Source organism: Procambarus clarkii, chromosome 66 (genome assembly GCF_040958095.1).
Source record: "Procambarus clarkii isolate CNS0578487 chromosome 66, FALCON_Pclarkii_2.0, whole genome shotgun sequence".
In the NCBI taxonomy this organism is placed as follows: Eukaryota; Metazoa; Arthropoda; class Malacostraca; order Decapoda; family Cambaridae; genus Procambarus; species Procambarus clarkii.
In genome coordinates this window covers 20150876-20165644 of record NC_091215.1, presented here as the reverse complement: position 1 = coordinate 20165644, position 14769 = coordinate 20150876, and the positions used below count along the sequence as shown (strand labels likewise).

Sequence of the window (14769 nt, the reverse complement as noted above, 5' to 3'; positions counted from 1 at the left end):
CTTGTGTTAAATAGCCTGTCTTTATCTACCCTGTCAATTCCTCTGAGAATCTTGTACATGGTGATCATGTCCCCCCTAACTTCTGTCTTCCAGTGACGTGAGGTTTATTTCCCGTAGTCTCTCCTCGTAGGTCATACCTCTCAGCCCGGGTACTAGTCTGGTGGCAAACCTCTGAACCTTTTCCAGTTTAGTCTTATGCTTCACTAGATATGCGTGCGTGCGTGCGTGCCAGCGTGCGCTCGTATTGTAATCTATTGACTCTAATTAAAACTTTAAGCATAAACTTTATGAATACATTATCAAGTGATCCTGAAGCAATATATTCGGTTTAATTATACTTCTTCCAAAGCATTATAGATTGTCTTAAGCAGCTCCAGGGAGGAGCAGCTGAAGCTGCGGTAATCAATGTATACCTCGTGACACCGACCTGCTCAACTTGTTCCAGAGTCACGCTAATTTATTATCTTGGGCAAATTGCCTTAACTACCCGTGTAAATTATCTTTAATGACTTAAACATTTACAAATATTGAAGCTGCTTGACTATACCGTAAGTTGTGAAGAGTGGTCACTATCTCGGAATTGACAATGAGCCAATATGGAATTGCTTATCTTACATTACATAAAATTCAAGCTCATTACAAATTTAATTAATGAAATGATTTAAAACCATATTTAAAACTTAACACGAAGGATGTGTTGGGATCTCTTTCTGTCTAAGGCATATATATATATATATATATATATATATATATATATATATATATATATATATATATATATATATATATATATATATATATATATAAGGCCGTGGATAAAACTCAATAGGCATTTTGTTTTTATAGATTTAATAGATTTTTTAGAGAATGTAAAAATAAATTTGAAAGGACATCTAAAGCGACCACATTCCACCTGCCACCGACCACCTGCCACCGACCACATTCCACCTGCCACCGACCACCTGCCACCTGCCACCGACCACCTGCCACCGACCACATGCCACCTGCCACCGACCACCTGCCACCGACCACATGCCACCTGCCACCGACCACATGCCACCTGCCACCTTCCACCTGCCACCGACCACATGCCACCTGCCACCGACCACATGCCACCGACCACCTGCCACCTTCCACCTGCCACCACACCTCCGTGCAATACGGAGTCTACACTTGCGTCTCGAGCGGAAGCAACAGTCAAAGAACAGGCGCTGACACAGGATGTGAGAGAACTCATTTTCTAATCTCTCCTCCAGAATTATTGATACATTTAGCGACACTTGACAGAACGTGCAAAATATGGACTGTAACAAGCACAACAAAAAAATCATACTTTATAACAGTAACCTAAACAATTAATCTTAGGGCTAATAAAAGCTGTTTAGGTCTATTTTAGCACATATACGTACATGGCTTGAAAAAGTAAGGTTTGGAAATTGTCTTCAATCTCAGGCCCTTTATAAAATATATAAAATAAATATATGGTCGAAACAGTCCATATTTTGTATATTTCACAGTCGCTATAGGTAATATAATTTTGTAGTACAGGTTGCATTTATAATGACAGGGAAGTGGGTGAGGAACTCAACGGGAGATTCCAGTTAGTCTTCACAATGGAGGGTGAGGTGGTTCCTGATCTGAATGGGATGGAATCAAACCAAGCATTTCTGGAGGACTTTGACATAACCAGAGATGAAGTAAGACGGTACCTGCAGACTCTGAACGCAACTAGGGTGGTGGGACCAGACAGGATTTCACCATGGATACTAAGAGAAGGAGCGGAACCTCTGTGCTGGCCAGTTATTTTACATACGAGTCAATGTAAACATCAGAACTATGTAATACATAGAGTATAGTACCAATATATAGGAGAGTGTAGCTGTAGCAGGAAACTTTTAGCTACAAGTTATTGACCTTTACTTGAATATCAAGAAGTGCCTTTATAACACCACCACCTGAAGCAAACCCTGCCTCACAAACTTAATAGAGAGTTCTGTGACCTTCTAACACAGATCAGACAAGATAAAGAATGGTGGGCTGATATAATTTTTCTGTTTTGTCAGAAAGCCGTCGAAACGGTGCCCCGCAGGAGACTATTGCACAAGACAGAGGAACAGGCAATAGTGCTAGTGAAGGTGCTACAGTAGATAAGGAAGATCCTCAACCTGAGGTAAAGGCGCTCAGAGTGGCGAGATGCAACTCCAGACCAGCCCCAGACACCGACCTCCAGACCAGCCCCAGACACCGACCTCCAGACCAGCCCCAGACACCGACCTCCAGACCAGCCCCAGACACCGACCTCCAGACGTCCCGCAAGGGCCAGTACTGGAACCAACACTCTTCTTGATCTACGTGTATGACTTACCAGAGGAAGAAGACTCGATTCTTCCCAATGCTTTCAGATGATTAAAAGTTTCTGAAGACAATATATATCATGGAAAATTGTAATAAACTATAGGAAGACAAGGATAATCTGAAAGCATGGTCCAACTAGTGGCTACTAACGTTTAAATCGTCCAAATGCAAAGTAATGAAGCTGGAAGCTAGAAATAAGATGCCGGACACAAGGTTCCAAATGGGGAAGAAAATCATCCTGGAATTGAAACGAAAGAAAGTCCTGGAGTTAACACGAAGCATGTCATCACATGCCCACATAATATCTCCAGCGGCACATGCAAGGATGGCCAGCATAAGACCTGCCCTTCATATCCGTACGTAAGAGTTATTTGGGCCCTCGTGAAGCACATGAATCTGATTAGTTTTGGATGATGCAGCACCATCATACAGTGAACAAATCCACAAGGGCCGTGACGAGGATTCGAACCTGCGTCCGGGAGCATCCCAGACACTGCCTTAATCGACTGAGCTACGACAGGGTTAAAAGTTCTACAGTTCCTTGTGGATTTGTTCATTTGATGCATCACGTTAGTGTGATCAATGTGTGTAACCATCATACAGTCCTTATCTCGTTAAGCACAAATCGAAGCTGGAGAAAGCCCAGAGATCAGCCATAACACTAGTTCCAGAGGCGAGAGGAATGATTTATGAGATAAGAATAGAGGAGCTAAACCTTTTGTGACTAAGAGCACACGTACAGAACCTGGCAAAGGTTACAGTGTTCAATGTGGTATTGCCAGCCAAAATGATGCTGCGGAAACTATAGGTCACATCACGAGGAGAAAAACCAAACCAACTCTAGGCTAAACTTAGTACAGTTATGTAATATATTACGCTTAGGAAATTAAGTTAATCTCAAGTTAGCTCAGGTCTAAGATATGTTGAGTTTCTTTCCCTCTCGTAAGTTTTACCAACCATTTTGTCAACTGTCAGTAGTAAGCCTTAAACTGTGGACTATAATTTTGGCCAAAATTACATATTTGGTCAAAATCTCTTACATATTTTCTACATGTTTTATCACAAGACGGGTTCATTTATTCCTTCAAGCCACACAGCTGCCTTTCATTGCAAGCGGATGCTGGCAAACTGACATGATTAATCCAGTTGAATTCACTTGATAAAGCAAGCTTTTGTTTAATTTATAGAAAGTTATTTCCATAACCTGGAATAAGCTTACAAGAATGATTTTGTATATATATAAATACACTTACTGGCTGAAGACCAGCCCCAGACACCGACCACAAGACCAGCCCCAGACACCGACCACCAGACCAGCCCCAGACACCGACCACAAGACCAGCCCCAGACACCGACCACAAGACCAGCCCCAGACACCGACCACAAGACCAGCCCCAGACCCCGACCACAAGACGAGCCCCAGACACCGACCTCCAGACCAGCCCCAGACACCGACCACAAGACCAGCCCCAGACACCGACCACAAGACCAGCCCCAGACCCCGACCACAAGACCAGCTCCAGACACCGACCACAAGACCAGCCCCAGACACCGACCACAAGACCAGCCCCAGACACCGACCACAAGACCAGCCCCAGACACCGACCTCCAGACCAGCCCCAGACACCGACCTCCAGACCAGCCCCAGACACCGACCTCCAGACCAGCCCCAGACACCGACCTCCAGACCAGCCCCAGACACCGACCACAAGACCAGCCCCAGACACCGACCACAAGACCAGCCCCAGACACCGACCACAAGACCAACCCCAGACACCGACCACAAGACCAACCCCAGACACCGACCACAAGACCAACCCCAGACACCGACCACAAGACCAGCCCCAGACACCGACCACAAGACCAGCCCCAGACCCCGACCACAAGACGAGCTCCAGACCCCGACCACAAGACGAGCTCCAGACACCGACCACAAGACCAGCCCCAGACACCGACCTCCAGACCAACCCCAGACACCGACCACAAGACCAGCCCCAGACACCGACCACAAGACCAGCCCCAGACACCGACCATAAGACCAGCCCCAGACACCGACCACAAGACCAGCTCCAGACACCGACCACAAGACCAGCCCCAGACACCGACCTCCAGACCAACCCCAGACACCGACCACAAGACCAGCCCCAGACACCGACCACAAGACCAGCCCCAGACACCGACCATAAGACCAGCCCCAGACACCGACCACAAGACCAGCCCCAGACACCGACCACAAGACCAGCCCCAGACACCGACCACAAGACCAGCCCCAGACACCGACCACAAGACCAGCTCCAGACACCGACCACAAGACCAGCTCCAGACACCGACCACAAGACCAGCCCCAGACACCGACCACAAGACCAGCCCCAGACACCGACCACAAGACCAGCCCCAGACACCGACCACAAGACCAGCCCCAGACACCGACCTCCAGACCAGCCCCAGACACCGATCTCCAGACCAGCCCCAGACACCGACCTCCAGACCAGCCCCAGACACCGACCACAAGACCAGCCCCAGACACCGACCACAAGACCAGCCCCAGACACCGACCTCCAGACCAGCCCCAGACACCGACCTCCAGACCAGCCCCAGACACCGACCACAAGACCAGCCCCAGACACCGACCACAAGACCAGCCCCAGACACCGACCACAAGACCAGCCCCAGACACCGACCACAAGACCAGCCCCAGACACCGACCACAAGACCAGCCCCAGACACCGACCTCCAGACCAGCCCCAGACACCGATCTCCAGACCAGCCCCAGACACCGACCACAAGACCAGCCCCAGACACCGACCACAAGACCAGCCCCAGACACCGACCTCCAGACCAGCCCCAGACACCGACCACAAGACCAGCCCCAGACACCGACCACAAGACCAGCCCCAGACACCGACCACAAGACCAGCTCCAGACACCGTCCACAAGACCAGCCCCAGACACCGACCACAAGACCAGCCCCAGACACCGACCACAAGACCAGCTCCAGACACCGACCACAAGACCAGCCCCAGACACCGACCACAAGACCAGCCCCAGACACCGACCACAAGACCAGCCCCAGACACCGACCACAAGACCAGCCCCAGACACCGACCTCCAGACCAGCTCCAGACACCGATCTCCAGACCAGCCCCAGACACCGACCTCCAGACCAGCCCCAGACACCGACCACAAGACCAGCCCCAGACACCGACCACAAGACCAGCCCCAGACACCGACCTCCAGACCAGCCCCAGACACCGACCTCCAGACCAGCCCCAGACACCGACCACAAGACCAGCCCCAGACACCGACCACAAGACCAGCCCCAGACACCGACCACAAGACCAGCCCCAGACACCGACCTCCAGACAAGCCCCAGACACCGACCTCCAGACCAGCCCCAGACACCGACCACAAGACCAGCCCCAGACACCGACCACAAGACCAGCCCCAGACACCGACCACAAGACCAGCCCCAGACACCGACCTCCAGACCAGCCCCAGACACCGATCTCCAGACCAGCCCCAGACACCGACCTCCAGACCAGCCCCAGACACCGACCTCCAGACCAGCCCCAGACACCGACCTCCAGACCAGCCCCAGACACCGACCTCCAGACCAGCCCCAGACACCGACCTCCAGACCAGCCCCAGACACCAACTTCAAAGTTTGAAGTCAGCTTTGGTAACCAGTTCCGTGTGAAGATTAATAATGCGGTGTTCTATAAGAGCCATCTTTCCTTCCTCCAACCTGTGAAAGCTGAGAGCACACACACGTAAAGGAGTAAGATTGCTTTACAAATGGTGTCCGTCGTCTTGAACGCTCAAGCTCACTAAAATCCAAGTCAGGCCGGTAACTTTTTTTAATTATCCCGGGCGGCCTGGTGCGGGCGGCCTGGTGCGGGCGGCCTGGTGCGGGCGGCCTGGTGCGGGCGGCCTGGTGCGGGCGGCCTGGTGCGGGCGGCCTGGTGCGGGCGGCCTGGTGCGGGCGGCCTGGTGCGGGCGGCCTGCTGCGGGCGGCCTGGTGCGGGCGGCCTGGTGCGGGCGGCCTGCTGCGGGCGGCCTGGTGCGGGCGGCCTGGTGCGGGCGGCCGGGTTTTGTGACGCTGCCACAACCAACACACTGATGTTATGGGACATCAAGATGTCGAATTCTGACGTTGACCACATTGTGACGCTCGGGGTCACTAGTATGCAGTGTCCACTGTATGATCACCCCCCCCCCCCCGGGCCACCGACGTCACACTCAATAGTAATATAATGATGTCACTGAAATCTGATCAACTGTGTGTTCTTACTTAACCTATTATAAGTATAGGTTAAGAATTGTAATTAAGAAGCAATAAGCTGCTTATCTTAACATACTAAGAAGGTTAGGTAAGGTCGGTGTTTTCTATGAAGCTTTTCAAGGTAAACTAAAATATTCACAATAAATTAGTATGTCACATATGCACTTATTTAATAAGTCAATATTGACTGTACGAAAGTGCGAGAACGGGTTGGTGTGTTCCCACCCACTCTCTCCTCCCTCCCTCCCTTCCCTCCCACACACACCTCTCCTCACTCCGTCCCCTCACACACTCACCCCCTCCCACTCCTCCCTCCCTTCTGTATTTCTTTAGCTAGAATGCAAACAATAATAGTAGACTGGAACACGTAACCCGTCCTCGACTCAAGTCCATTCCATCCAGCGGTCGACCCCACAGACGCATTCATAAATTTTTACATGCCGTTCTTTCAAAACGGGAATTTTCTCAAATATAAATTAATATTATAATATATTGGCATATTGTACATATATAGGCATATGTTAGGTTAGGTTACGTGTTTAGGTTCTATTGGGGATTATTTGTATTTGTAGTACGTGGGTGAAGCATTTATAGCGTTGTGATTCGAACAAAATTCGTCAGTGAAACACTTGTTCCGGATATGTTCGAACGTCAGCAATTGTGAGTCGTGTGTAAACCACTTTTCATTCATAAATAGGGGGTTTTGCGGGTGCATGGAATCACCTTTGGATCTTTGTTTGGAGGACGAGCTGGGGGGGAGAGAAGAGAGAGGGTGTGGGCGAAACGGGTGAGAAGAAGTGGGTCTAGAAACTCTCAGTTCAGTTGACAAGTGTAGACCTGAAGGTTGGTATTGTGCCACAATGTAAGTGTTGTTGTGGGAGGAAGGAAGAGAAGGTAAGTCTAGTGCAGTCTGCAGATATGGGCACACTGGGCCCAGGGGCCCCACGATTCTAGGGGCCCCATGCTGCCATGGTGTACACCTGAGGTCTCTTGGCAGAGTGGATCGACCTCGACCTCGCGCTGCAAAGACCTGGGATCCAAATTCCTTTTCAAATTATATTTATAATGTTAATAATTTATGCATAACTGTCTGAAGGTAATTAATACTTTAAGGAAGGGCGGGGCGCATCATCTGGGAAGGAATCCCGGGGTATTGCTTTGCCCAGTGTGACAGGGAATTGAGGAAGGGGAAATGGAAGGGAAGGAGTTTCGAAGGAAGAGGGATGAGTAGGGGGAGAGATGGGAAATGAGCGAGGGAGAAAGCGCTCGGCAGGGTGAGAAATAAAAATGAGGTTAGGAGGGTGAGAGGGGAGGAGGGAATGAGAGAAATAGAGGTGAGAGAATGAGAGAAAGTAGGGTGAAGAAAGGAGAGAGCAGCGAGCAAAGTACTATAGTCCTATAACTATCTTGAGATGATTTCGGGGCTTTTTAGTGTCCCCGCGGCCCGGTCCTTGACCAGGCCTCCACCCCCAGGAAGCAGCCCGTGACAGCTGACTAACACCCAGGTACCTAGTTTATTGCTAGGTAACAGGGGCATAGGGTGAAAGAAACTCTGCCCGTTGTTTCTCGCCGGCGCCTGGGATCAAACCCAGGACCACAGGATCACAAGTCCAGCGTGCTGTCCGCTCGGCCGACCGGCTCCCATTGGAAGTAATGTCACAATCAACCCATCTTCTCAACTAGTAGATCGCCTTGTTTAAGTTACAGTAACCAACATTACAAAAGCATCTTACTCTAACAAGCAAAAGCTAACAAACATCTCGGTTTTCAGTGCATGAGACTCAGTAGGTTGGGTGGGTTGCTTGGGTTCGTATGTGTCTGGCTAGGTAAGGAGATTGGATTGTTTATGGAGTGGCCATTCTAGAGAACGGGCTGGCATATGATTGGGCCTCGCTCTCTGGGCAACCTGTTCCCTTACAAATTACGTCTGAATTTGGCCGTTTGCCCGTATGACCGAAAATTAACGTAATTTGAAAATGAAAAAAATTAAAATAAATTTGGATTTTTTTTCCAAAACAGCAAGTTAAGGGTCCTCTGGTAGGTTAGGAGAGCAGGAAATTCTCTTCAAGTTTCAAAACGTTATAAAAAACGTTAATTGAAAGTTTCCTCTCCTAACTTGCCGAGTAAGCCAGAGGACTCAAACAGAAAACGGGACAGTACATTACTTTTATGAGCCGATTTAATTTCAAATTACGTCCATTTTTGGCCATTTCGCGCATACGGGCGAAAAGCGACGTTATATGTAAGAGGACGGGTTGTTCTGGACGCCCTTATGGAAGCCTCGGAGGCAATCACCAAATGACTGGCCAACAATGTGGCCATCAGCCAAGTTAATACAGTTGTCACGTCATGTCCATCCGCTGTGTGGCCACCTTGTTACCTCGCCTGTATGAAGTAACTACATTTACCTGCCATGTTGTTTGACTTATACAAGTCACCAGAAAACAACATCGATTCTACAAATGATTTCCTTCCTTCTTCCCTCACAAACTATCGCTCACCTTCCAAAAACGATCATTAGGATTAAAAGGCTTGTCGTTGTCAAGTCCATTTTTCCATTTTTCAAAAGCCAACTCACAATTATCAAAAACAACTATTCTTTTCGACAAAATATTCAAAAGATTAAAAAATTAATAATCTGCACATTCCTGCTCCAAAAACAAATTAGAAGCGTCACCCCTGGCAGGATTAACACGGTGGAAATACCGTCGTACACAACATGTTATGGTAAGCCTGGTAGTAAAGGATACATGGCGTATATAATTATGGGTCCAGCTGGGGGTAGGGAAGGTCTCTGTGGCTCCTGTCTCCTAGTACATGTGGGCTCTGTGGGGTCATGTGTCCTAGTACATGTGGTCTCTGTGGCTCCTGTCTCCTAGTACAGGTGGGTACAGTCTCCTAGTACATGTGGTCTCAATGGCTCCTGTCTCCTAGTACATGTGGGTACAGTCTCCTAGTACATGTGGTCTCTATGGCTCCTGTCTCCTAGTACATGTGGGTACAGTCTCCTAGTACATGTGGTCTCTATGGCTCCTGTCTCCTAGTACATGTGGTCTCTGTGGCTCCTGTCTCCTAGTACATGTGGTCTCTGTGGGTACAGTCTCCTAGTACATGTGGTCTCTGTGGGTACAGTCTCCTAGTACATGTGGTCTCTGTGGGTACAGTCTCCTAGTACATGTGGTCTCTGTGGGTATAGTCTCCTAGTACATGTGGTCTCTGTGGGTACAGTCTCCTAGTACATGTGGTCTCTGTGGGTACAGTCTCCTAGTACATGTGGTCTCTGTGGGTACAGTCTCCTAGTACATGTGGTCTCTGTGGGTACAGTCTCCTAGTACATGTGGTCTCTGTGGGTACAGTCTCCTAGTACATGTGGTCTCTGTGGCTCCTGTCTCCTAGTTCATGTGGTCTCTGTGGGTACAGTCTCCTAGTACATGTGGTCTCTGTGGCTCCTGTCTCCTAGTACATGTGGTCTCTGTGGGTACAGTCTCCTAGTACATGTGGTCTCTGTGGGTACAGTCTCCTAGTATATGTGGTCTCTGTGGGTACAGTCTCCTAGTAAATGTGGTCTCTGTGGGTACAGTCTCCTAGTACATGTGGTCTCTGTGGGTACAGTCTCCTAGTACATGTGGTCTCTGTGGGTACAGTCTCCTAGTACATGTGGTCTCTGTGGGTCCTGTCTCCTAGTACAGTCAGGGAAAGAAAACCATTAATTTACCCCTCAGTTTATTGGAAAGTGCACAATACCAAAGCTGCATTAATTGTTGTCGTACTCTTCTTTTTATACATATATATACAAGAGTTCTTACATTGTTGTGAAGCTACTAGCACGCATAGCGTTTTTTATTTACCCCGGAATACGACTCGACAACTCGTTTAACAAATGGATTGGCTCGTCGGCAGTTGTTGGGTGCAGACGTGTCGTTCGTAGCGCTCGCCAGTTCCAACCTAGTGGCTGTGTGAGGAGGGTGTCCGTGACGGCTGTGGGGGGTGTTGTCCCCCGGGTGGGCGTGGTACGTCTGTTGGAGACATAAGGACTTACCGGCTTCCATTGAAGAGGACCTCGTCGGCTGGTCAGGGGCCAGATTCACGAAGTAGTTACGCAAGCTCTTACGAACGTGTACATCTTTCCTCAATCTTTGACGACTTTGGTTACATTTATTAAACAGTTTACAAGCATGAAACTTCCCAATCATCTGTTGTTATTGTTATAAACAGCCTCCTGGTGCTTCCGAGCTCATTAACTGTTTAATAATTGCAAACAAAGCCGCCAAAGATTGAGAAAAGATGTACAGGTTCGTAAGTACTTGCGTAACTGCTTCGTGAATCTGGCCCCTGGCTTTTACGGTGCCTGTGGACCACATGTTGGTTGGTGTTGCCCTGGTGGATGTTCTACATGTGCAGTTGTCGGAATTGGTGGGCATCCAGCTGCTGCAGGGGAACCGCGCTGTTGTCAAGTTTCGCCATCAGGAGCCTTTCAGGCGTTTCTGGGGCGGTGTGAGGGGCGTGTTTACCCTCTCCCTGATGCCTCCGGTTCTGTTAAGGTGGTGAACCTCAGCGTCGCCTTGACGTATGTGTCGGTGAGTGGTGCCCCCTTCGAGTTTAACGACGACCTCCTAACTGCAGTGTTTGGACGGTTTGGTACTGTGCTAAGCATTCGTTGGACCAAGGTACTTGCGGGGCACTGTGCTGGGATGCTTGACGGCTCCCGCACCCTGACCATGTCTCTGAAGAGTAGTGTTCTGTCATCTGTGTCCGTGTTGGGTTACACGCTCCGCTGCCTGTATCTGTGACAGCCGCGCACCTGTTACAGGTGTGGTAATGTGGGTCATCTGGCTGCAGCGTGCCACGTGGGAGCAACTGGCAGGGCGCATATTTTTTGTGAGGTCTTCTTTCCACCCCTGTTGACTTCGGACGCTTCTGAGGATGGAGTGAGTGCTGTGTCTGAGGTGCCTGAGGTGCCTGTCTGCTGCTCCACCTGTTGGGGCGGATACTACGCCTTGTACGTCCAGTCTGTTAACTGCTGTGGCCCCAGAGGTAGTTGTTGCGCCAGAGTGTGCGAGTGTCGGGCCGTCGCCCTCACTGCGTGTGGAGGATGTCCCAGTGGAAGTCCATGTGCCGCCCTTGCCTGCGGATGTGGTCCCGACTCCCGGGGACGCAGATTCTTCTATTTTGGAGGGCCTGCCACCCCCGGGGCCGGAGCCTGCCACCCCCGGGGCCGGAGCCTGCCACCCCCGGGGCCGGAGCCTGCCACCCCCGGGGCCGGAGCCTGCCACCCCCGGGGCCGGAGCCTGCCACCCCCGGGGCCGGAGCCTGCCACCCCCGGGGCCTGAGCCTGCCACCCCCGGGGCCGGAGCCTGCCACCCCCGGGGCCTGAGCCTGCCACCCCCGGGGCCGGAGCCTGCCACCCCCGGGGCCGGAGCCTGCCGACCCTGTGAGTTTGGACGCTTGAGCCTGCCGACCCTGTGAGTTGTGATGATGTACCCCCTTTGCAGAAGCGGGCGCGCCGCTGTCCCGGGTCAGTTTCCCAGGATGTGGTGGACTGTGTGAGCGACGTGGCCTCTGTGGGGTCTCCGGCCGGTGTGGGTGTGGACCACGAGGATGTGGTGATGTTGGCCGGACCTGTGAAGGAGACAGGTGGGGATGGTGTTGATACCTGCTTGATGGGGTTCTGGGAGTTGTTCTACTCCCCAAGCCCGGCCCGAGGCCAGGCTTGACTTGTGACAGTTTGGTCCACCAGGCTGTTGCTTGGAGCGGCCCGCAGGCCCACATACCCACCACAGCCCGGTTGGTCCGGTATTCCTTGCAGGAAACAATCTAGTTTCCTCTTGAAGATGTCCACGGTTGTTCCGGCAATATTTCTTATGCTCGCTGGAAGGGTGTTGAACAACCGTGGATCTCTGATGTTTATACAGTGTTTACTGATTGTGCCCATGGCACCGTGGTGCCTGTTCCTGCCTGCGTTTCGGGTGTTGCTCCACTGTGCCCCCCTGCGCCTCCGTGTGCCGGTTCTCCGAATTGGGAGGTTGTTGCACCTGCTGTGACCCCTGGTGTGGATCGTGGTTTAGTTCTCTTGCTGAAAAAGGACACCGGCCGGGGAGTCTCGGCGCTGTATGAACCTGTGCTGCGGGATGTACCGCCGCTCCTGATTGGAGGTGTCGTTGTCGAGATTCCGCAGTATATGCGTCGTCCACGTCGCTCGGATGCGGGTGTGCCCCCGTCGCTCGGATGCGGGTGTGCCCCCGTCGCTCGGATGCGGGTGTGCCCCCGTCGCTCGGATGCGGGTGTGCCCCCGTCGCTCGGATGCGGGTGTGCCCCCGTCGCTCGGATGCGGGTGTGCCCCCGTCGCTCGGATGCGGGTGTGCCCCCGTCGCTCGGATGCGGGTGTGCCCCCGTCGCTCGGATGCGGGTGTGCCCCCGTCGCTGGGATGCGGGTGTGCCCCCGTCGCTCGGATGCGGGTGTGCCCCCGTCGCTCGGATGCGGGTGTGCCCCCGTCGATCGATGCGGCGCTCGGATGCGGGTGTGCCCCCGTCGCTGGGATGCGGGTGTGCCCCCGTCGCAGGATGCCTGGGATGTGTGGCATGCGTACTGTCAGAAATATCCTAAGCGTCTGTTTCCTAAGAAATATTGTTGACCTAGTTCACTGGTGTGTGTTTGTGTTTACTTGTATGTATGTGTGTGCGTTTTGCTTTTTTTGCTTGTTTTTTGTTTGTTTTATGCTCCATTGTCTTCTCCGTGTCTCTCTGTTTTCCGTTCATGTTTCTGTCATTTATGTGTCCTGCTTCGTTACTGTCCCCGGGTTGGCTTGTTTCTGTACGAGTTCATATTATGATCAGGTGCTTCGATGTCTTGTTTAATTTGTATGTCTGTATTTTATAATAAAAAGAAAAAAAAAAGTTTAACAACCAGGTACCCATTCCATGCTGGGTGAACAGAGTTAAGGATTGGCATCCAGTGAATCCTCCCCGGCCAGGATACGAACCCTGGCCAAATCTCTCACGAAGCGCCGGGGAAGTGTGTTACCTCTGCGCCACGGGGGACTGATTGGGTTTGATTATGAATGAATAGGTGCTTTGTAACGACGCGTCTCATTGGTCAAAACACCACTCACCTGTTTACATAATTTATGTAAATTATGTAAATATTTACGAAAATATAATACGGCAAATGAATATATTTAGATCTGTAATCTATGCAAGATAGATCTGTAATCTATGCAAGATAGATCTGTAATCTATGCAAGATAGATCTGTAATCTATGCAAGATAGATCTGTAATCTATGCAAGATAGATCTGTAATCTATGCAAGATAGATCTGTAATCTATGCAAGATAGATCTGTAATCTATGCAAGATAGATCTGTAATCTATGCAAGATAGATCTGTAATCTATGCAAGATAGATCTGTAATCTATGCAAGATAGATCTGTAATCTATGCAAGATAGATCTGTAATCTATGCAAGATAGATCTGTAATCTATGCAAGATAGATCTGTAATCTATGCAAGATAGATCTGTAATCTATGCAAGATAGATCTGTAATCTATCATAATATATATTATAATACGGCAAATGAATATATTTAGATCTGTAATCAAAGGAGATGATGGTCCTATATGTGTGCTTGCGAGTTTATTGACCTTTCATGTTAACAATATAACATTTGATAATGTTATGTACAGTATTGACATTTGGCTGTTGAGGAAGAGACGACATGACGTCATATACAAACGTTTCAAGTGAAAAGTTGTTTGCAAACATTTATATTTGCGAAGAGTTGATATATGACAAGAGACTGCTTGTGGTCGGTCTCAAGCAAGTTATTGGCGTGATGTTGTGCAGTGAATTATGTAACTAGTTCATCAAGACTAACTTCTTTAGCTAAATTAATTTTGAGGTTCAGTCCCCGAGCCCCTTATAATGTCTATAATCCTTTCCACTACTGCCCACAGGATGGGTATGGGGTGCATAATAAATGAACTAAAACTAATTTATATACTCGAATAATGGTATCAAGAACAATAATAATATTGATAATGAATTATAATACTTCCCGATTCGCCTATGAATTTCTGATATTACACATCAATATCAGAAATAAACTGGAGAATAAAAAAGTATTATATTTCATTATC

At 49.9% G+C, this 14769-nt stretch overlaps 3 protein-coding genes across 3 annotated transcripts; 2 read left to right on the top strand and 1 right to left on the bottom strand.

Moving 5' to 3' along the window:
• The first annotated feature begins 209 nt into the window (after positions 1 to 209).
• On the top strand, positions 210 to 2347 carry LOC138355230 (uncharacterized). The gene is made up of 4 exons (XM_069310091.1): positions 210 to 213; positions 847 to 1223; positions 1549 to 1600; positions 2064 to 2347. The coding sequence occupies exons 1-4, from the start codon at positions 210 to 212 to the stop codon at positions 2345 to 2347; spliced, it is 717 nt and encodes a 238-aa protein (XP_069166192.1).
• Positions 2348 to 2530: 183 nt separating this feature from the next.
• On the top strand, positions 2531 to 6052 carry LOC123769333 (uncharacterized). The gene is made up of 2 exons (XM_069310090.1): positions 2531 to 2711; positions 3618 to 6052. Exons 1-2 carry the CDS (start codon positions 2531 to 2533, stop codon positions 6050 to 6052), a joined length of 2616 nt encoding a protein of 871 aa, XP_069166191.1.
• Positions 6053 to 12552: 6500 nt separating this feature from the next.
• Positions 12553 to 13218, bottom strand: LOC138355229 (skin secretory protein xP2-like). The gene has a single exon (XM_069310089.1). It carries the CDS (start codon positions 13216 to 13218, stop codon positions 12553 to 12555), a length of 666 nt encoding a protein of 221 aa, XP_069166190.1.
• Between the last annotated feature and the right edge of the window lie 1551 nt (positions 13219 to 14769).

Coding starts and splice junctions, on each gene's coding strand:
- LOC138355230 (XM_069310091.1), top strand. Junction 1,224..1,548: donor AACAGGCGCTGACACAGGAT/GTGAGAGAACTC, acceptor TTTGTAGTACAG/GTTGCATTTATAATGACAGG. Junction 1,601..2,063: donor GAACTCAACGGGAGATTCCA/GTTAGTCTTCAC, acceptor CTGTTTTGTCAG/AAAGCCGTCGAAACGGTGCC.
- LOC123769333 (XM_069310090.1), top strand. CDS start 2,531: ATGAAGCTGGAAGCTAGAAATAAGATGCCGGACACAAGGTTCCAAATG. Junction 2,712..3,617: donor AAGACCTGCCCTTCATATCC/GTACGTAAGAGT, acceptor TACTGGCTGAAG/ACCAGCCCCAGACACCGACC.
- LOC138355229 (XM_069310089.1), bottom strand. CDS start 13,218: ATGCCACACATCCCAGGCATCCTGCGACGGGGGCACACCCGCATCCCA.